This window comes from Macrobrachium rosenbergii, chromosome 39, assembly GCF_040412425.1.
Source record: "Macrobrachium rosenbergii isolate ZJJX-2024 chromosome 39, ASM4041242v1, whole genome shotgun sequence".
NCBI lineage: Eukaryota > Metazoa > Arthropoda > Malacostraca > Decapoda > Palaemonidae > Macrobrachium > Macrobrachium rosenbergii.
Genome location: NC_089779.1, coordinates 16,159,130 through 16,183,328, shown reverse-complemented (window position 1 = coordinate 16,183,328; position 24,199 = coordinate 16,159,130). Strand labels below are relative to the sequence as shown.

Below are 24,199 nucleotides of genomic sequence, written 5' to 3'. Positions count from 1 at the left end.
ATATCTGGTACAGTATCTCTGTGTTTGGTGTGATTGAAGGTAGTGATTTATCTCAATGTAGTTTAACCTAACCACTGGTTGTAAATGACAAAACGCCATAATTTTTAATGAACACAAGTGCTCCTGAATCACGGAAAAACTTCAAAAACTGGTAACGTAAATATTCTTACAAATTATGTGAAGTGTTACAAATGCTGAAAGATAGACCCCTACTTGTGTAGGTGCTCTGTTTTAGGAGATGGGGATGTGGACAAAGCTGCAACTGCTATGTCCCTTTGAAGTGTAGCTGTTCCCATAAGTGATTATGCATCACTTGAAATCTTGTTTTTAACAAATGCTAGGTTTTAAGGAATTGAGATCTTAAGAGTAAAAATTAAAGCTGGTGAATGAATTTTAAAATTTAGCCCATAAAGCTAAACACCAGGCTCTTCTGTCATTCAGCATTCCAAGAAAAAGAGATCAAGAAACTAAAAGGAGTTGACGCACAAGAATCCAAAAGTGAAACTGGAATACACACTCACAGGTGCACTAAAAAGTGATGGTTAAAGAGGCTGGACAATAAGATTGAAGAGATGTTGGAATGTAGGTAAAGTATTTGGCTAAAAGCTGGGTGCAGCTAGGGGCTTGAAGAGTTGCAGTAATTTACAGTGCACCATGTGTTGTGAATTGACATCTCTATCCCCTTCCTAGGAAATTAGAATCTTGTTTGACCCATGGACTTGAATATGCTACATGACACAGTTTCCATGTGTATAATTTGTAATTCATTAACAGTGAATGTGAACGCCTTAATTTCAGTTGACACTGAATGCTAAATTTTGGAAATGAATCTTTAAAGAAATTTTACCAGAGTGGTCAGCATTTAATATTTAAATATCTGCTATAGATATGTGGAATTATAACACTTGATAAGATACAACAGTGCAGATAAAACTCATGTCTAGTGCTAAGTGCCTTAAAAACATGACAAAATTTTAATCAGTTTGTATCTTTCATAACTAACAAACCTGAGGTCTTAACATAAGGGGATTTTCTCAAGCACTTAGCTGGAGTCTGGTTATGAGTAGCACAAGGTTTTAGTGGCAACGGGAGGTAGCCAGCGGGGAAAGAGGTGGGCGGAGCCTGACCTTGTTTTCCCCTAGTGGCTGCTGTGACACTGCAATTCTCTCTTAACTGCCTTCCAAGCAAGACAAGTGCTGTCTTTCTCGCTGAGAAGCCAGTTGTTTTTTGCACTTCCTGCCCATTTAATGCCTTGGCATTCTGGTTTTTCACTCTTGTTCGTGTGGTTCTGTATTATATTGTGCTTTGTGTGTTTTTTTCCATTCCCAGAAAATGCAAACCCATGAATCATCTAAGCCTCAGAGAAGATGCCCGGGTGTTGGTAATAACCATGCTCTTTAGTGTAATAAAACATTTAATTTTTTATTATTTTTGAAAACAAATCCATTACTTATAACTTATTTGTTTGTTGTGCAAGAATCCGAAATACGATTCTAATGTAAAAAAAAAAAATTAGTAGGCAGGTTCATATGCAAATGTTCCTCGAGTTCCTTTTAACTAAAAAGTGCTTTGACTCGTCTAGTCCAGCTCTGACAGCCATGGCATTTGGTTAGAAGGGCACTGTGTTTATCCTGAATAGCAGCAAAGACAGGAAGGACACAAAAAAAAAAAAAAGTGAAAAGGACCTAAAGAGACAAGTGAACTCCTTAGTAAAGAACAGTAAAAAAAATCCTGACATGCCAAGGGGAACAGGGGTCATAGTTTAGACTAGAGCCCTGTTTGGAAATGGTAAGAACAAACTATAAAAGCTTAAGGAAATAAGGAAGACAGTTCTCAGGTGCAGAAGCTTGTGATGCAATTATTTGGCCAGAGAGATGAGGACAGCCTTGCAAGCTGTCATGGATGAAAGATATTTAACCTGAAGTTAAGGTGCTGGTCAAAGTTGGAGCAGATCTTGAGATCTTAACAGTAGCATTGTAAGTGAAATTATCTAAGGTGAAGTTGTGTGAATCTATGGAGGTGAACAAACTGGATTACATCTCAGAGTGAAAGAAAATTATGAAATGTAATGAATATCTGATCCTTGATCTTAGGAGGTGCAACTACTCGAAGAGAAAACCATTGAAGGACAGCATTGCGAAGAATCTCCTTCATATACAGCTCCTCTGTTGCTTACTGTAAAGGCAGCTGTAGCTTCATTTGTTCTTGGACTTGTTCCTGTCCTGCTTGGTGTATATGCTATTCTTTTTTCTACTCATCTGTATTGCCAGCCACACCTATTCCGGCGCACATGGTCCCTGTACAGCCTGTTACACTGGCCATGTTTGCTATCCCTATGGAAAATTGCCTGTTCTGTAAATGCAGCTCTGTACTGCCTTTTGTGTCCACTACCCCATCCTGATGATGTTGCATTGGCACCTGCTCTGCAGAAGACATTTACAATGTTCAGTCAATGTCTGTAAGACTGCCACACAGCCAATGCTTCAGGCTTCCATTGCCACATTTTATCCAGCAGCCTTTTTATGGTTGCTGTTTTGGTCAGGCTTACATCATTTGTTCTGGCACCTGTTGCTGCTTTGGTTATGATCATTCTCATACTGCTGCACCTGTTTCTGTGGTTGAACTTTTGGATGCCTGCCCCTTCCAGTTGCTGTTCCAATAACTTTAGCTGTTACCTACTCATAGACTGTAACATTCCCTCTCCTCAGCTCCAGTTATTTTAATCTGTTGCGTTCCCATCTGATCGAGTAAAATTGAGGTGCAAGGTCTCCCTAGGGAAAGTATTTATTTTAAGACCAATGCAGGAACTCACTCCAGGTGCTCCATTTTTAGTCATTAGTAATTTTTCAGCTAATGTTCACCATAGTCATACTTTTAAATCAAACAAAACTTTTTTGTTACTTTTAAATCAGACAAAACTTTTTTATATTTGATCAAGGTCATGAACTTGTATCAGCCAAACCTGTGCTGAAGTAGTTTTTAACAAGAGAGCTTGTGCTCTAGAAAAACTGTTTTAATAGATTCTTGATTAGACACTAGCAATAGAACTTTATAGAACCCTTTTCACACAAAGCACATTGGAAGGAGGTATTGCCAGATGAACTAGGATATAATTTTTTGTTGGTGTGTTTATCTTTACTACAAATTTTTGAGTAATTTCTATACTAATATCGAGTACAAATTGACGAATTCTGTCCCCTTACATCCATGGTTCAGATTAATGGTATTAATCTGGCCGCTCTTGCTTGTGCTGCCACTAATCTATTTCTGGAGTGGCTCCCATAAAGAACAGCATACTGGAGAGGGGTTTAACAACACTAAAAATCCTTTCTCATCGTAATAAATACATGGGTTTCTAGAGACCTTGTCGTTGTTAAAACTGCCAGAAATGTAAAGTGCACAATTGGAGAACATTTCCATTATTCCATTTATTTTATTGGCAATACCCCAAAAAAAAAAAAAAAAAAAAAAAAAACCAATGGCTGATTAATATGCCTTCGGGATTAAATTATACTAGATTCTTAACACCTATTTTATTACAAAAAAAGAGGTATGTCTACAACTATATATTTTTTTAAATTTTAATATTTTGTAAGAAAGAAATTCCTTTAGTTTCTGTAAATGTAGTGATGATGGATGATCTTTTCAAGTCACAGATAAGGCATGAGAGAAAAAGTCTAGCTATGTATCCATTCTTTTAGTAGTAACAAATATAAAACCTGGAACTTCTCCCTTAATGCAAACCACTTGAGTGGAATCATAGCTAGTTAAAATTTAATATAGGAACAAAGTCTACATAAACATCCAACACCATGTCTGGAAGTTTCAAGACAAGCAAGAATATTATTGACTAAGCCATGAAACAAATGTGACTTCCCACCATTCTTATTCACTATATAAAGCTGGTGAAAAATAGCCAGCCATCTTTACATACAATATAAAGTAAACTTTAAACCTCCAAGAGAGCTCAGTAAGAGCAAACTTGATACATTTATGTACATGTATTATGAAATAATTTAATGGGGTTATCACAGAATTTTACAGACACCCATTGCATGTTCTTTGAAAATCATCTCTACATTTTTCATTACTTTATGTAAATAGGTGCTGTTTTTTAACCTGCAATACAGACATGACCCCACCTATAGTCTATTTTCTTTTTTATAAGGCAAAAATGCATTAAGAAGTAGCCAGCAGTTTGACAGTTGGTTGAGTGTTACATGTCCAAACACTGGTCTTATGCTAATTATAATTTACTGTGATCCAATGATAGCTCCTTTTAGCAAATTTTCCCATCAAATATAGTAAGACTGTTGAAGTGCAAAACTGAGAAAATGTGTTGCTAAGCCAGAAAGTTGCCAGTCAAAGTTTTCAAATGGGTTTTGGATCCAAAATATTAATTGTAGAATGTTTTTATGCTATATACCAAAGCTACTTGGATATGTTACATATAGTTAATCGTCAAGAAGCTGCAGGCCACTTCTATGTGCATTTTTGACAGACTAAAAAAAGTAGAGTATAGGCTTCACAGCTGATAAACCATATTAATTAGGGTAACCAGCAAAATTTACTGAGTCTTTTACAACAGAACTTGGAAAACAACAATGAAATTCCATGTGGTTCATCACCTTCATTTCACTTTCAGGCATTTGATAGGCTTTGGCCAAAAAACTTTGGGAGATGCAAAGGTCTTGAGTGTAAAGCTTGTACAAATTGAGAGAAAACATAGAGGGTGTGGGTGACTTCAAAGGCAATGGAGCTCGCATTCAACAGAGCTAAGCAACATTTCCCTATGCAAATATAAGACAACCTCCTGAAACAAGCTTAAAACAAATGCCAGAGGTTCTAAGCAAAAAAAAAAAAAGAAAAATCATTGCATGTGGAACGACTGCAATAATTTCTTATAAATTCCTTATCAAACTACTATGCTACAAAATCCTTACTGCGTCGTGTTCCATATGCTATGACTTTTGAGATAAAATTTCATTTAGGAGCTCACCTTTATTCCTTTGATTTACAATTTCCTAACCCAACTTCCTATACACTACTTGACAACCATAGAATTCTGCATTCACTTTGAAAGCCAACACACTTCCAGTGGCAAGTTCCATGATAACAGCCATATCATTAGCGGTGAACATAATTGTGTAAAGCTACACAAATATTTTCCTGTGGGTATGCAGAGGCATTCACTTATTGTGTAATTAGATACATATTAGACACACAATGTCAAGCTAAAGTTCACTTTCTAATACACCACAATTCATAAATTATATACAAAAATACCCAATGATTAATAGAAATAGTGATTTATTATCAGGGACTCGGAAAATTTTTGCTAAATGAATATCTGCTGGAGAGAATTCCAGCATTAAATTTTTTTTTTCTTTTTTTTTTACATTAGCAACAATATTCCTCCCAAGCTTAAATAAAAGTAACAAGCAACATTGTAAATAAATTAACTACAAAAACAAATAGGCTATTTTTCAATTTACATACTGTACTCTTCTGTATTATGTAATTTTATTTGGATAAGTAAAACAGAAACTCTGGCTATGACTATACTCCATACAATGCAAGATGCTGTCTAGAATTTATGAATTTGATCAAACTTTTCACATGAAAAACAAATTACAGAGAAATCACTGAACTGCTTTTAACACATTATCCGTTTCCTTACAACTGTTAACTAAAATCAATACATGAAAAAGGTTACTAATCAAAATTTTTGTTTTACTTGTCCATATCAACTTTCATTTACACTAACCACAAAACTGGATTGCTCAACATGTAGTCTTCTTCAGTCCATAACTGGAAAATGCTGCATTTAACTAGTTACAGTAATGCATACTCTTACTAATTCTCCAAGGTATCAAGTTTTTCCTGGCTGCAACAAAGTACATACATATATATATAGGAATCAAGAAACATATGAACATAAAAAAGGCTAACTGTTGCATCTCCACAATGTAAATGAGGGGAACTATAATTAACTGCAGTTGTCAGACAGTAAATCTGTTCTTAGCAGTTGATCCAGATTTAACCATTGTATCTGTGTGAGCCTGAAAGCCAATGTTGATCATTCGTGGGATGCATAGACGTTCTTTCAGAGTGTGCCTGGAAAGTAGAGGAAATGTTGTTACAACTTTTTTGCAAATTGACAACTTGTACAAATTTTGTATTACAATGCAAGTATTTAGTCTTGGCATAAATCCACGTAGCAGGGAAACCTTCAAAATCAACCTGATCTCCAAATTTATGAGAAAAAGATAATCTACATGGGAGTGCAAGAAAATGTTTGATGTTAACAGCATGTGGACTCAAGCAATCTGTAAAGACAATACACTCTGAGGTACAATAACCAAGGGTAACTGGATGTTCCTTGTAGTATGTTGATCAAAAACAATGATTATGTATCTCATATAAACAACGAGGAGTCTCAACAATGATTGATCTAAGTATGTGGCAAAAATAATGAACAGCTAAAGTCCCACTTATTCAGTGTTTTAACACTGAATAAGTGATCAGTGAATAAGTGACTGATCAGATGATAGATAAAACCAAAAACAAGCCCCATACTGGAAAGTAATGAGTTAAGGCTAAACGCTAAGTTGCCAAGAACTTTTCAATTGTACGCATTCATCACAGTGGCAAATTAAGTGTTGCTAAAAGTAAACAGTACACTTATAATGTGGTTTGAGCTCTGACCTAATGTAGGTGTTGGCAATTCTTAGAAGATGCTTGTTGAGTAGGCCAAAATACCATGTTTTGAAGCATTAATGGTAGTACTGCATTAACTTAAACTTGGCTCTACCTTTGAGAACACAACATTATGTATGTGGAATAAACATTTGCTTAAATAAAGGTTCCCCTAAGGGGTCTCAAATGCTAATTTCTGTAGTGCAGCAACAGCCGCATCCCAATGTTGCTAGATTAAAAAAGGTCCAAACTGTAATAGCATGCATGTTGTTTTAACTTGTCGTCAACTCTTCTAGTCATGTAAAATTTTTATATTTCTATTGGTTTTATTTAATAACAGCTTTATGATCCATTTGTGAAGAAAAATTAAAAACATTGATCCATTTGTGAAGAAAAATTTTCAAACAAAAAAACATAAGGAACCATTTATTTGTAGACAACATGAGTAAATCCATAAAAACTTACCCAATCTTCAAAATGCTTTCGCTTTTCTTGGCGTCAGCTGTCCACACACCTATTTTGTCACCTTTGCTACGAACATTTACCACTGCACCACACACCTCATCACTGTGATCTTCAAAGGCTTCACCAATCAAAAGCAAGAGCTGTAAATCAAGTTGTTTTTCAATTTATGAGGACAAGGTTATTCTTATACACCTGACAATTCAACCACTTTTAAAATGTTAAAGAAATTGTGCTGAAATCTGAAACCGACTATGTCAACAACAACATGACTGAACTGCCAACTGTGAATCTGAGAAGTTTAAAGGATATCTATAGATGGCACAATTAAGGCTGAATCTTTAAGAGATCTACTTTTGATAAATCAAGAAATGGCAATAGGTGCAATTAAGGAAGTGTCTGACCAGAACAAGTTCTGGTGCCATGCATCTCTCCAAAACTTGAAACATTACGGCTCCGCAAATATAAATCATGATCTTAAAAGTTATCTAGGCTAGATATGTAGGAGACACAATTTGAGGTCCGAATTTAGCAAAACTAACAGTCAAAACGATACATTGCCAATAACACATGACTTGTCACTGAGTAAACCCATTATTCAGCAAGGAATGGTTGAAGACAATGCCACGTAAAATAACAGTGTCTATCAAACAAATATTTCTTAATTAACAAACAAAGATTTACGAGTCTGAACTCCCTCATGTTTTTTATTTAGTATACTCTGTTTTAGATGTAACTTCCACAAGACAAGGCAGTGCTCCTAGTTTATGAATTAAATGGAGTTATTCCATATGATGGTAATAACTATTATTGCAAGGTAACGGTAAATCTCTCATTCAATTTTGTTATTTTTTCTATTTTTCACCTTACTTCTGTTTGATTTCCATTAGTATTACATGAATACAAACCTTACAGGTTGGATATGAGGTGAACTATATTTCAGAAATGCCCAAATATTCCTTAAGCCTGCTGGACAACTTCTTTAGGCTTCAATTACTATTAATTCCACAATATTTCATGAGTAACAAAGAAAATGATACAATACTCACCACTTCCATCCAGAAATTGTCCAGTTCTGTTGATCTCTGCTGCTTGTTTAGGTTTATCAGCCACCTGCCGCCACTTTTATTGTGGCTGTCCTCCCACATAGGTTTTATCCCATGCTTAAACATTGAATAATCACAGCCTACTTTAAGTCGTGATGCAGGTTCTATATGATTATAAAGCCTGAAAAGAAAAGAAAAATTCACAAATCTTACGGGGTTTAGGATGGTAGCCACTAAAGCAAAGCAAACTGAAATGTTTTGAGATTATTTCAAATGGGTTTGTAGAAAATCCCAACTTTTGTATAAGTAGTAAAATGCAAATTTGGTCAGAATAATATATTACATAACTTTCATTAAAAATTTCATTAATTTTAATAAAAGTACTATCAAAATTGACTGTTGGCTCCTTTTCCCCCCAACAAAAGTAGATAACATCACCAAAACAATAGACGTCACCTTGAAACTTAAGTCAAAGATGCATAAACCCACAGTCAAACTGTCCAAACTTCAGCAAGTCTTATTTTAAAATATAAGTTCCCCAGTTCCAACTGCCAACTCTCAACTTTTCTACCAATTTAACTACAACTTAATGATACATTTCTAATACCTGAAATGATTGAAATTTAGTAATTTTGGGGAGTTTACGAAAATTTTATTGCTATATTTTTATTATGCATACCAACAACTTTCATCACGATTTCTTGACTTCTATTTGTTGTCTACACAGGGCTTTGTATCGTATTAATTTCATTCTAGTCGAGTATCTAGTACTGTCCAGTATATGGAGTAGGCAATAATTTTTTTTTTATTACTGAAAAGGGCAAAAATTTACAAATCACAAGATGGGTTTTTGGGCTAAAATCACTGCATATTACGTCCTTTATTCCCAGTGTAAAAATTACAACCATACCCCAGTCAAGATCTTCCTTCTCAAAGCAACAGGTCCTGAAATATTTCATTATGCTTTGATTGAAAAAAATTCAAGATATTTATGAATCAAAACTCCAATATTAAGCCAAACATATGGTCAATAATTAAAAATGAAGCAAATGACTGAGATAAGCATTGACCTTTAAAAACCCAAATGAAAATTCCCCAAAGCAACAATTTTGAAAAAGTTATTACAAATCAAGCTGTGTACACCTCAACTTGTAATTTCTACAAATGGCGAATTGCAACCATCATAAAACTTACGCCCAAAAATCCTCAACAGTAGTGAAACTAGCAATTTCAACTTGACAATCCTCCCAGGATCGATTTGTCTCTATCTTGAAGAACCATAGAGTCCATGTATTTTGTAGAGGATGCTTAATTACAAGCTCTGGAGAAACATCTTGCTGTTCTGCACCTTCTTCTCCAGTTTTTGGTGGGGCCTTGTCATTCTGAAAGATCAAAATCAGAACAATCATTACACAATGTCCACATAACTTTTTAACAATGGGAGTGACTGAAGTTCATTAACAAAGCAAATGGAAGGGATAGGAACTGAAAACCCTGTACTGACAGGTGGGCAAAAATTGAGAGGTAGAGCATTTCCGTACCTTCATGGATACAGAATTCTGAAGCAGCATTTGAGAAAGCAGTAAGAGACCCAGTAGATGCAATAAGGATGAAATGTGCCAAGACAGGTAGATAAAAATGAACTAATAATACAGAGGAAAGATTTACAAAAGGCCTGTACTATTCAAACAAGCAAAAACATGGCCACTATCAAGGAAAAGGAAGGAGATTTTGAAAAGGTGTGACCAGAGAATTCAAGGCTGGTGTACAGTGGGAAAATTATACAAAAAAAATGGAAAACCCCTGCAGAAATGTGGTATCAAGAGGCAGAATAAGACAGATGGTTTGGACATGTGATGAGATAAGGGACAATTGGTCATAAAAAGCAGTAACTATGGAAGTAGCAAAAGAAGAACTGAAGGAAGTCCTAAGAATTCAAGGAAAAATGAAACAGATGGAAACCTTGACCAGATGGGGGTTAAAAGATGAGAAAGCACATGAAAGAGACAAGTGCAGAGAACTTATTTCATACATTTGACCTTGAAACAGGTGAAAAACTTTTAGGATGAAGATGACGATGATGAATGATTATTTGGGAGAAAAAGAGAAAGGAGAAGTGGTGAAATAACATGTGATATTACAACATGAGATACTCAGCTTTGCTCTTAGCCAAGACCAAGTATAACAGTAAAAGAGATATCTTAACCATTTCATATATGCTGTGGCAAGACTACGTGAATATTAGTTCCGTACATTCTACGTGCAAAACACCACGGGCCTTTCCATTAACTACTCCTCAGAAGTATTTCGGATGCCCAGTAGCTGTTTCTTTTGTTTTTATTATATTAAAAGTTTCTTTTGTTTTTATTATATTAAAAGTGTAAACTTCGTTAACTTACTATGGGTGACAACTAAATAACCATATTCTCAAACCTTGTACTAGGCCATCCTAATTACCATAACTTTCCAGACTGAGTGCAAGTGTGCCTCAAGTAAAGAACTAAAACTCAAAATGTGAAAGTTGGTGGTATACAGGATACACCAAAGACTGAGGTTAGAGAATACTGTAAAAGCTAACCATGGGACCTCATATTATTCCACTGACACGATACCTTTAAAAATATGACCTCAGCTACACAATAAGACTGAAAAGATGGTATGTCCTGAATCACTAAATATCCTTATAAAATGTGAATTAATAAAAGACAGTATGTCCTGAACCATTAAATATCCTCATAAATTGTGAATTAATGCAATATCTGCAATAAACATGCAACAAGTTACACAGTTCATGTAGGAATAAATACTCCACACTGTTTTTGACCTACCAAATTGGAGTTGCTTTACAAGTAAGAGCTGCACCTCTGGTCTCAAAGCTTTCATAGATAACTTCACATCTTCAATTATCGTATTTTAATATTCTACGAAATCAACATTCCAAATCTTACCATATGTGCAATGCATACCACAATGACATACAGAAAATAATTCCTAGCCATACTCCAATAAAGCAGTGGCTAATAAAAGGCTTCACAACTACTGACGACAGCACACTTCTCATTTTCACAGCACCTGAAGTGCTTCTTTCTTTCGAGAACAATGGTTTTGCCGGAAGAGGTACTTCCTACTTCAAGGCTAAGATTTACTTTTCCTATCACTAACATTCAAAATGAAAAAACATGGTACAGTATACTACACTACAAACTTTCACTATATAGCCTATATACAGTATGTGCCTATTTTACTATTCACAAACATAACTTTAAAGCTGCTTGATGAATTTCTAAACACAAATTACATTCTTCCTCAAAGTATAAATCACATTAATCTTTGTTGGAGAAAAAGGAGGGAACTCTACACTTGAAGCAATCTTGTCTAAAAAGACAAAGATCCAGAGAGTTATTGACAACTAAGCATACAGATCACAATCACATAACTGCAGAACAAAACTTCTGCAGCAAGTGGCATTAATCCAATAATTTCTAGACATACAAAGCCTTGAAAGCAATGGATAATTTCTCACGTGACATGAAAAGGATAGCTTGGAGTTAACGTTAACACCATTCAGTGCCATCAAATAGTCTATTAAAGCAAATCACGAAGCAGAACTGTTCACAACTGGCTATATAAGACTTGCAGCAACTTCAATTTATACTCTGCTTGGGTTTCACTAATTGGCATACAACTGTAAATTACTGTATGCCCACAAATCAAGTCTGCAAATCATTTTGCACATTAAATATTACCTGAACAGGATTCAGGATGTTCCTAACACTACATCAACCCTGAGTGTGTTCTATCCTCTTACATACAATCTCTTGTTTGTGTTCTATCGTCTTAAATACAAACTCTTGTTTGATATGTACTACAGAAGTTGCTATACAATTATAGTACAGTACTGTATATATGTATCATGTTACATGCAGGAAATACATGAAAAATCTAGCCTGTCTCAAGCACACATTTGAGAACTTCATATTTCATTCTCCTTTTTCAATCTAACTTCACAAAAATTACAAGCCAGAGAAATGCACCTGAACTGAATAGACAAATGATCTCTCTCTCTACTTCTTTCTGTTCACTGCTCTTTCCGACCAATTTTCCATCCACAGCTCACTCGCTCGCCATCTTCTATAATTTCCTGGGTCTTCATACAAGTCTCCATCCCTTCTCTTCACTGTCTAAACCATCTAAACCTTTAAGATCTTCAGTCTTTTTCTAGCCTCTTAATACCACCTCTCCCCAGTTCTTCATTCGGAATACAAGCTTCCCATCATATACTGGCCATGAATCTTAACATTCTACTGTCATGGGTAAAAATTTCCATTTTCCTTGTCAGTCCCCAATCTCAAAATTGGAGTTCCTTGTTTTATCCCCTCAGGTCTCCTTAATAAGCTTATTACAAAAAACACACGACAATCCGTCACACGTTTACCAAAACCACGACGTTTACCATCCTTATGTTTCAACTTCCATACCAGTGGGGCTGGTATTCACACAAATGGGCCTGATATTCAAGTTGAAATTAATCATTTCTGCTGCATACGTATAGTAGGGAACAAGGTTTATGTAGCTTTTCTTTCATACTTCAAATTGTAACATTATGTATTTTACATGGATTGCATATTTTCTCATTTGTTTTGGTCTGCACACTTCCATCTAGTTGCCACAGTTTGCGTTCTAAACAAATGATAGCGTTAGCCCCCGAAACCCAATCACACCTGATACCCAACTGACAGACAAAAATTATGCATTTCAGCTACTAGGATATGCTTGTTCAATCCGTTTCTCTACAAACACTTATAATACACCCTGCGCTAGTTTTCGGCAAGCCTAACACCGGAGACTGAACCACATCCTTAAGCTTAGCCATCTGTACGGAATGGAATATAGAGTTTGGGCCAAAGGCCAAGCGCTGGGACCTATGAGGGCATTCTTCGCTGGACGTGAAACTAAGAGTAAAAGGTTACAAAGGTGGAACAGGAGGAAAACCTCACAGTTGCACTATGAAATAATTGTTAGGTGAGGGTGGATAGCAAAATGGAAGAAAGAGAATACGAACGGAGGTACACTAAAAGGAATGACAGGGCTTGCAGCTAGAGGTCAAAGGGACGCTGCAAAGAACCTTTAGTGACGCCTACTATGCACCCCTGGAGGTGCACTGACAGCACGAACCCCCTACGGGACTTAGCCATCTGCAGCCTGTGTATGCCGTAGGGCAAAATCTAACATATGTCAATGTATCAACTATCAGGCTTGATTACTCTAATATCTGGGTCAGGCTATCACAGAGGGGCTAGGGTTAGACATCTTTTAGTAATTTGACCTCGCCTAGCCCCCAACTCGGGTTCCTCCTAGCCATGGGTATCAGGCCTAATTTTGGGCTGAAGAGCTCTGAACAGGAAGTAGTCAAGGACCAACCTAAAACACTTGCCCTTCCTACCCTAGGTTAGGCCTTGCTGCTTAAGCTGGCGGGCCTTAGAGTTTAACACCCTAACCTACCTGTAGGCTAGGGGGCAGTGGTCAGGCTAGCCTGGGTTACGGGACAATTAAAAGTGGAATAGCCTAGCAGAGGCTACGGGCCTAACAAAAACCATCTGATGGATAGGATTACGTCAAAACTGAGGACGTCTAAAAAAATAATAATAACTGCTGAGTGACTTAGAAGCATTCAATGACGGGGCCACGTAGTATATATTACGACCGACAAAAAAAACCGATCGCCAGACTGACAGGTCAGTCAGTCCCCTCCCGAGTATCTTTTCCGGCACTCTTCTCCTAGACTCACCACCGACATCAAAACCGTCTTGGGAAAATCACCGACGAAAATCTGGCGGCGTGTGCGTGGCTCCTTGACAGGGAGAGAGAGGGTCATCAACTTTTCCCCCAAATATCTAGACCGGTCGCAAGTCGGTCATGGGGGCGATACTCCGTCCTCGGCGCGAACTGAGGCTGTTGCAGGACATTACATGAATGAAAAATACACTGAAATTACCTCTTCCGTTGCCCAATTCCCGCACGAAAACCTCCCATGGGGTAGTAATACAATAAAATGGCAAACATCTGCCTCCCACGTACCTCCATCACGTCTAATCCATCAGCAGCCATATTGAAATGAAGTGAGACACATACAACCCGAGTTCGGAAGACATTAGGCCACATGCTTCGGATTTCACGTTCGTTTATCCCGTTTGAGACTTCATTCAGCAATGCCAATTTTCAATATAAATATAGAGTAGTCATTCACCAATAAAGATTTCAACAGTCTAAAACATTATACCAACTTCTCATTAAAACATTATAATAAACTAAAATTCAGAGATGACTCGAATCTTTTCGCCGAAACTTTCCGATCGCAGCGAGACTCGGATGCTTCGAACAATGTCGAACTCCTCGAAATGTAATTCAATCTCTTTCATGTGAAAAATATGCCTCACTGTACAAATGAATGTTTGCGTGCGTATTAATTGGGTTAATTCAAGTTCGTGAAGACTGATGCAGACTGATTCACTTCCTGTCTGAATGTACATGCATTCGCTAATTATATTATGCCAACCTACAACTTCCTGCTCTCAATCACCACCAACAGTCTTTCAAGGGTCATAAATGTATTTAGAAAGCGATGAAAATATTTTACTAGGCAAAATCGCGGAAGTGAACAAAACATAAGAAAAAATGAAAAGTTTTGTTTTGGTTTTACTGATTTTTGTCACTTGAAAAATGAACTTTTGTGTGTAAATAAATGTTCCTTGCATAATGTATTGTATATTTTGTCAATACACTAACTAACTAGGGTACTTGATCCCGCAAATTGTTACTTAACAACTGGATAACGGGATTCGTGGGCTCGACAGCTTCCTTGTAATTCAGGTCGCTTCACTCAAGGAAGTAGGAAGTGCAGACTTTATTATTACCAGCCGATCTTTCACTGGGGCGGAATGCGCAAACTTTATGAAGTTATAAGTCGCGGGATTCTAATTATCAGATTTTTTTGTTTAAAATAAAGAGAAATAGCTTATATGCCACAGAATTGCGCAGTTCTGACCCTGGTTTAGTAGGTCTAATGGGAGATACCCACTGATTTTATTTCATATAAACATTGTCTGAATCATCAACAGATGCAGTTTTTGTAAAAAAAGGTCAAACAATACTAGTAGTTCCTTTGACCTGCTAACCCGGGGTATAAAACAAACCTCATTATATATGACAGAATATGATATATGGGCAGATTAAAGTGAGCCGTAAATTACCGCGGATACCAAAGTGAAAACGGAGAGATCTTACGGAAAGTTTTCCCGAGTGATAAACCTCATGCACATCGGCAGCAAAAGTATGCCAATTGCTAGTTTGCTTGTTTGTTTTATTCGCGGCCAACTCCTTTAAAGAACACGCTCTGTGGGGCCTCATCTCGGAATAAGAAAAAACACTACTTTATTAGTTCATTCTGTATCACTAAAATATGTAGTTTTTCCAATGCCTTTTCCATCTTGGCTCTATAACATACATTTATTTAAAATAGCTTATTTCACGCTGGTTTTGTTATGATTATCAAAACACACACACACACACACACACACATATATATATATATATATATATATATATATATATATATATATATATATATATATATATATATATATATATATATATATACACATACACTCTGTTCTTGCTTGAAACAGTGATCCAGTAAAACTCAGGGTGGAAGTATGCCTGCCAAGTGGGAAATTATTTATTTTATATTTCTAATCTGTCTGCCTTATGAAAGACGTCAGTGGTGTGATGGCCCCAATATCATGGCCATCACATTAATTAGTCTGAGATTAGTGCTGTGATTACTTTCATATGTAAAAGCAGCATTATCAACCATCCATATTTCGGAATACTTTTTTTTTTTTAATAAAAGCCACATGCCTTACGATGACTCCCCACCTGCCATTCAAGTTTCATATACCAATACTTATTGTTTGCCCGCCACTAGAACTATTAATTTTTTTGTGCCTATATGGCATTTGTTCAGCCCTCTTCCATTTTTAACCATTCTGCACATCCAGCTTTTTACATCCTCCACAATGACCTTCATTTTGGACAAGATGACGTCAGTATTGCCTAGAACCAAAACTGTCATCATCAGCAAAACTTTACGGCATTTCATTTCATCTTAATCAACGGTAATGCGAAAGTAGTTGCACAAAATCTCATTCGACCAAAACTGCAGCTTGTTCTGTAAATCAAGGGTTGACAGTGCAACACTATCATACAGAACCTTGGTGCAGCACTGATAGAACAGAACATTAGCTTATGACGTAAACAAAAAATGAGAATGAATATACTGTGTTGTTGGTGAAGCACTAACCGGATTTGCGAGTTAAACGACAAATTGAACTTTCCTTTCTTTGCCAACGGTAAATTCTCGTCAAATACAAATCCTGTTGAGAGTAGTACCATAAGTCAGTGTTCTAGGCCTACATTTAGTGTACTTTATAGAATTACCATTGATTACAAAATAATTAAGAAAATTGTCAGTTTTTTGTAGATTATTCGCAGTTCTGCCTTGTCAGCCATTACCGAAATATCAAAAAACCTCCCATACAAATCTACCAGTCTAATTGTTGCTATACCTACGAGCAATTTATAAATAGAAGTTAGTCCTGATACAATAAGGATAAATAAATGTTACTGACTGGATGAATCAGTGTTTTGAGATGGTTTGGTCATTTGGAAAGGATGGAGGACGATAGCTCAAAAAGTGAAAATATTCCGAGGCCGGCTGGTTTAAATGAAGTTGCACAAAATCTTGCCCTAAGCGTTTTAAGTTAAACGGTGTAAGATGCCTGATGAGGACCTTTGAATTCTGACCAACGATGACGATATTTTTGAAACTGGGAAAGAGAAGGACTGTCAGAGGTGTTTTAAAAAAACTGAGACTTTCATGGCCAATACAAACAATTCATTCAGCAAATTGTCCTAAGTTTCCCCGATAAATGCTTTCGGGCATCGTTTGTTTATTAAGAACTACCTCACTTTCTGAACCTATCTTACCACTTTCTTCACTTTTATTATTCATAAAAATTACCGTACCTTAAGGTGCTGATACACTCATCATTAAGTAAGAAACGCCTGTTGCGACTGTTACGACTATTAAAACAAATGGCTTATCTCACATTTGCGTATTTTGAACTTTATATTCCATAATTCCGTTTGTTATACTGATAAAAGGTGAGCGTAAACGAGGCGGCCACACGAATATATAGTTTTTTTATATAATATATCGGCTGTACAATGTAGGAAATGGTGTATATAATGCAACACAAGTGAGATAATTTGAAAAGTTTACCGTGATTATGAGAAATTAATCGTATTTTGTCTATATTTTTACTTTATTCCCCGAGGGGCTGGTACTAAACATGGCGTCCTGTGGAAATTCTGCCATGTTTAGTAGTACCAGCCACTCGGGGATTGACGAAAAACAAAAGACGGTAGATTTCTTATTATCTCTGATTATCTCACATGTACTATATTATATACACCCTTTTCTATATTTTTTAGCCAAAAACTGGTATTAACAATGGATATCTTCTCGATGCCATCTCCTTTATACTTATAAAATAATAACAATCATTAATGAATACAAAATTTAACTTGTACAAACTACTCTGGGCAGCCATCATTACACCAGAGTCTTGGGGGAAGCAAGGAGCTGTAAAATATCCAAACCTGAGGCTGCACTTAATTCATCTTAATGCCTATCTTCCGAATTGGGGCAAATGGTTCAGAACTAGACAAGGCATCCACTGAAATATCTGCCCACGAGCGCCAATTCAAGCTAAATCTTTGATACAAACCTTTGTTTGTTCACTGTCTAATACCTTCATCGCCAACAGACAAAATACATAAAAATTCTTGGTCTCTATTGAATATCGGCACTATCGCAGTCACAGAATTCAAATTCAAAAGAAATATACCAACATACAATTCGACAGTAATAAAAATACTCCTTACAAAATATAAGCCTAACGCCATAACATAATGGCCCCAACAATAGTACTGTCAAACAAAAGTAATTGGTACTTACTCTTCGAGCTTTTGGGATTGCACCTGTGCATCTCACAGTTTTCAACATTTTTTCATCAAATGACCCAGCGCTTGAATGTTGGCGTTTTCACGAAGGCAGCTTCGCTTCAAATCTGACGACACGCCTTAGCAAACTGTCTGGGTCAGTTCAACTGGACCACTGCCGAACTATAACCTCCTTGGGTTAACCCATAGTTTCACGCCGACGATCAAGTAATCCAAATGAGTCACACTTCGCGAGATTCAAAATGACCACTATAGGTACTGGAAGAAGCACTCGATATATCAGTAGGCCTAGTTGCGTTTCAGTGAATGGTAAAAGGTCGCCTAATGATTATAATCTTGCAATTTATGGTAATATAAAACCATGTCAAGTATATATGAAAAAAAACAGTAGTTCGTAAATCCATTAGTACTAGTATTTTCTACAGCAAAGTAACTTGTTTGGAAGTAACCAAGGTCTAATGTATAGAGCTCCGCACCATCGCATTCACTTTGCCAAAAACGTTTTTCGTAAACAATGGCCCAGTTCTTCTCTGGAACCAAAATCTGAAAACAAAACGAAAAGAAAATGAAACCATGCATGAGCCACGTGGTGTCTGGCGGTCTCTGTAGATTAACAGCTGAAGAACGACCCTACCAACCAGGACCCTCCATAATACACAACACGTCACCTACCAACATGTTTGGTTGTTAAGCAACTTTACGTGACCAAATTTTGGTTGATAAAATATAGTCAGCGTTACTGCATATTTTGCCTATTCGGAAGTCCCATTAGTCTATAGACCTCGCCATTTATGAATCTTACCACCTGTTCAGTCAAAACAAGCGTAACGTGCGGACTCGTGTTTCAAGACATCAGGACAAGGAGAGAGAAGGCGGCGCCATCGTAAAAAAGAGATATATTATAACAAACGTTGCTGTGAAATGTAATCTGAGCAGAAAGTACAACAGTAATAATCATATTTATTTCATCAATCGGTCACGAGGTACCTTGGTAAGCTCGCGAAAGTAATGTACATTTGTACACTCCCTTTATGGAGTACATCAGATCAAACTTTTGCTTTCAAATTTTTTTTAAAAATCATATTACACAATCCCTAAAATTAATCCTAGATCCTAATCAAAATAATAATTATTGCTGTTGTCATTGTATTTACGATATATATTTATAATATATAGCCTATATTTAACTTTAGCTGTAGCCAGCTGTGAAAGGAGATTCATGTAGGAATAGTCAACAATTTACGAACTTGAAAAGTTTCTTAAATTTGTGCTCAAACGGGAAAACCTTTAGCATTCCATTCTAGTTTGTACATAAGGCTTTACAATGATATATACTGTCAAGCTATAGGCTGTAACAGGATGTATTTTAAAAGGAAGTACAAGAGGTAAAAACTGAAATTAACTGTCAATAACATAATGACTTCGTTTCCCTGACCATAACTATTCCAGAGAACATAACATCCCAAAATGTTAGTTTTAGGTACCCGTACACTATAGATGGTTCTAGTATGTGTAAATTTTCCACTATGCACATTATTATTATTATTATTATTATTATTATTATTATTATCATTATTATTATTATTCAGAAAATGAACCCTATTCATATGGAACAAGCCAACATGGGCCACTGACTTGAAATTCAAGCTTCCAAAGAATAATGTTCATATATATATATATATATATATATATATATATATAGAGAGAGAGAGAGAGAGAGAGAGAGAGAGAGAGAGAGAGAGAGAGAGAGAGAGAGAGAGAGAGAGAGAGAGAGGTGATGTCCTTCGGGTTGTTAATAGCATGCCCGTTTTCTACGTTCTCATCTGCAATGGAATCTTTTGTCTACCTTACGGGAATAACGTCAGCGTACGTTACAACATTAGAAGAAAGACGAAACAAAATCATTAGAAATCCGCACCTGTTATAGACTAAACACTTGCAGGTCTTCAGACGTGAGAATGTTAAAGGAAAATTCCTTTTAATCTTTCTTGTTAAGGTTAAAAAAAGAATTTAATGAAAATGAAGATTTGGGAGGGTGAGTAGGAACCAAATACATATGCCTATTTATATATATATATATATATATATATATATATATATATATATATATATATATATATATTATATATATATATATATTATATATATATATATATAATATATATATATATAATATATATATATATATATATATAATATATATATATATTATATATATATATATATATATAATATATATATATATATATATAATATATATATATATATATATATATATAATATATATATATATTATATATATATATATATATATATATATATATATATATAAATATATATATATATATATATATATATATGTGTGTGTGTGTGTGTGTGTGTGTGTGTGTGTGTGTGTGTGTGTGTGTGTGTGTGTGCATGTATAACATGCGCGCATGCTTGTTTCATCCAACACCAAAACACTTTTTCATTTTTCCGCCTATTATAAAATGTCCCGAACGGACTACAATCAGTTCATTTGTCCCAGTGCCGGAGGTGATGACGGCGGTAATTGTCAGCGAGTCAAGTGTATTATTCCCGCCGGTCGCCCTAAAGTTCAAAGTGTCACGGGCGCCAAAAGTGGAGAGTTATTTTGCAGCGCAGAAATTATGAATTTACCGGGATCAAAGAGAAGGGCAACTTTGTTTGTACCGGACACGTTCTATTTATGGAGAGCGGCGATTTCTCATCGTTTGTGGAGCGACGCCGTCGTTCCCAAAATTTGGATAATGGCGATGGCGTTCGCGGTTCGCGGCCGAGATTATCTGAAGCGAATGATTAAAGATCTTTAAGCTCGTCGTGAGCGCCGAGGAGCCTTGACGTCATGCCCACCTCCTCCTCATCACATCACTGTATATGAAGGTGAGGAAGTTTTCTTGTACGTCTCTCCGTCTGTCTCTGAGGTATGCGTCGGCAAATGAGAATCTGTAAATCGTACGAGTATTCGTACACTTCCTGCACATGTGTGTGTGTGTGTGTGTGTGTGTGTGTGTATGAGAGAGAGAGAGAGACTTAACGGGCCGCGCTTGAGCTTGTACTAGCGGCAAAAGGCAGGCTTAATTGAACAACAACAACAGTAACTAGGGTCTAACACTATTCCAACAATAACTAGGGTCTAACACTATTCCAACAATAACTAGGGATTAACACTATTCCAACAATAACTAGGGTCTAACACTATTCCAACAATAACTAGGGTCTAACACTATTCCAACAATAACTAGGGTCTAACACTATTCCAACAACAACGCTTACACTATTCCTGGAGCTATATAATAATCTTAGGCTTAAGACTGATATGAAATTTGCTATCTTATAAACCAGGGTTTGCTATCTTATAAACCAGGGTCCAAAGGATGGGAAACGAGAGTTCGCGTTTGAAAATCCAGTAATACAATAACTATGATTCACACTACCTGAAAAAAATTAACGGTCCTATCCATCCTCTGCCTTAATTTACTATTTTTTTTATTTAACTAACTGGTCTAGAGAGCAGCTGATCGACTGAAAGCACAAAGTACTACAACAACAGCAACCATCTACTCTCGGTGCAACGGAAAGCTCCAACAGTGTTCAGTTTATGATCAAAAGACCAGCACACTGAGGACGTGCTACAATTAGTATTGTATATTGTAAACGCGTAAAAAAAAAAAAGTTACACACTTCAAAAAGACAATAACAACGTGGAAACAATCGATGCAGCTCCATAATTGCTTATAGTGGCCTATAACAAGGACAAAGACCTGTTGGGTAAATCCAGTACTGTGATGTTTTTTATCTTTCATTCCGTTTACGTATAGTACATAATTACATAAAATGAAATGAGGAGGGAATTTGAAACAAAATGGTCTGGTCATGGACAGTAGTATATGTCTATAAATGGATGATTTTTGTGCTACATTTCCTAAACACTCACATTGTATTACAATTTTGGTGGGATTGGGTGTCGACAAAATGTCAAAATCAGCTAATTTCATTCGAACCTTCATAGTTTTAAAAAAATGATCAACATTGTAGACGCAATGATTCCAGAATAACAACATTACGACTCAGTGCTTGCATAACATTTGGTAATTGAGTAATGAATCTGCAAATGGGAGAAACTAAAGGCGATGTGTGTAAGCGACCTGCTGGTAATACTCTTTTATCAGTGCAAAAGTGAGACGGTGCATGCACGGTACAGTAACATCACACGAACACAAAACGTAAAAAGTGGCTTCAGTTTTACTACAAATTAAGGCGATGAGTCTCAAAACTGGGTCTCTGGTGACAAGTTTCGACCTCACTATTTCGATGAAGGATGGCAGAATATGTTCCTCTTTTACCTACGGCGACTAACAACCTTTTTTTCGGCTGGTATTGCGATTCCCGCCTATTATACATGCATTTTACCACCTTTTATTTTTCCTAAAGTTGAGCAAGTTGAAGAGTTTTCCTAAAGTTAAATATGTTGAACAGTTTTTCCTAAACGTACTCCGTGGTTACCCATTCCTAAATTTCTAATGGTCATAAGCTACCTGGAATTACCTTCCTCTTGTTTACCCACAGCGCCACATTTTTTCAGATTACTCCAGACTACTTCAACGAAATTTGCATTGAACATGATTCCTTTTCGTAAGGATTGTCATGTACCAATTTTCTAAAGATGTGTCCATCACTCATTTTCCTTTCTTGGTGATCAAACTTGAATTTCACACTAGAATGATCCTAGGTCGCCGTGGCATACCTAACCGTCTGAGGCACGGTAACCCTGACAATTTTATCCAAAGTAATTTCTTTATTAAATAAGTTTTTCGGCGATGCAATGGGTTTATAGTAAGATAAGATGTCAATATTATATCTGCCGAGTCTACCACTATACAATGAACTCAAACCTTTTATAATAACTAGGCCTACTTCTTGGATACGACCAACAACCATGATTTCAATATTATTAAATTCAGGCGTAAACAGGTGATGAATGGCAAATTAACTGTCGAAAAATTGTAGTTTTCCCTACAAACCCTGGCCTTCGAATTCGGCCATAAAAGAGGGCGGACGGGAGAATTTCGAATCCCTATCACATATTTCAAAGGCTAACAACTCGGATTACCCTTTGTGCTTTCGTCTTATCAGTTTTTAGTAACTACGAAATAGCACGAATAACTTTGTCATCGCAAAACTTTCACAGGTTTTTCGACAACACGATTCACGAAGCGAAAACTTCACAGACCAAAACAAAACTATGAAGAATTGAAGAACTGTGAAGTGTCACCCCGACTGCTGGTAGTTTGCGGCCTGACGAAGGTAATGTTTATTATTCCGCTTAGTTGAAATGACCTTAAAACCTCTCACTCCGTCAATAATCTTATAAAGTTTTTCATTAGAAGTTACAAAATTGTAATATGATATTAAGTAATGCATAATTTCTATATGAAATACTTCAATCTCCAATGCCCAAATACGAGAAACAGTACAATACTTAGAGTTCTGTTGTCGCCCATTAGCAAGGACTAATGACCAAAGAGGTTCACGAAAAGAATTTCCTCTTGGTACAGGAATAATAGTCATCATTGCTCAAAGCGATATAACACGTAGGCAGTATTACTCGTAAACTCTCTGATGGATGAAACACGTGCGACTACAGATATGTATAGACTATTGAAGTGATTCACGCAGATTAAGGCTTAATGACATTAGTCCTCAGTCATTATGGTTGGCTTGGCAATGTTACCAACTATCTTAACGAGTAGAGGATGAAGAGGATAGCTATTAAACGCCCACACACACACACACACACACACACACAGACACACATAATGGTGATGTTTCCTAAGCGCAGCTGCGATTCCTTTCGGGTACGGAGCATGAGACTAAACTCACGTGAACAC

At 36.4% G+C, this 24,199-nt stretch overlaps 1 protein-coding gene across 5 annotated transcripts; it reads right to left on the bottom strand.

The window, feature by feature from the left end:
* Window positions 1-3,518: 3,518 nt before the first annotated feature.
* Window positions 3,519-23,607, bottom strand: eIF4E1 (eukaryotic translation initiation factor 4E1). Of its 5 annotated transcripts, none has more exons than XM_067082634.1 (6): window positions 23,542-23,607; window positions 18,286-18,833; window positions 9,402-9,589; window positions 8,211-8,388; window positions 7,165-7,304; window positions 3,519-6,117 (listed from the first exon to the last, which is right to left on the bottom strand). In XM_067082634.1, the coding sequence occupies exons 2-6, from the start codon at window positions 18,331-18,333 to the stop codon at window positions 6,003-6,005; spliced, it is 669 nt and encodes a 222-aa protein (XP_066938735.1). In that variant the 5' UTR covers window positions 18,334-18,833; window positions 23,542-23,607; the 3' UTR covers window positions 3,519-6,002. The 5 variants fall into 5 exon arrangements, with proteins under 5 accessions (XP_066938735.1, XP_066938734.1, XP_066938736.1 ...); XM_067082633.1 differs by having other exon boundaries at window positions 23,422-23,558; XM_067082635.1 differs by having other exon boundaries at window positions 18,286-18,548; window positions 23,422-23,552.
* Between the last annotated feature and the right edge of the window lie 592 nt (window positions 23,608-24,199).

Coding starts and splice junctions, on each gene's coding strand:
- eIF4E1 (XM_067082636.1), bottom strand. CDS start 14,369: ATGTGGCCTAATGTCTTCCGAACTCGGGTTGTATGTGTCTCACTTCAT. Junction 8,389..9,401: donor ACTGTTGAGGATTTTTGGGC/GTAAGTTTTATG, acceptor TTTTCTTTTCAG/GCTTTATAATCATATAGAAC. Junction 6,118..7,164: donor GAAAGCATTTTGAAGATTGG/GTAAGTTTTTAT, acceptor TCTACTTTCCAG/GCACACTCTGAAAGAACGTC.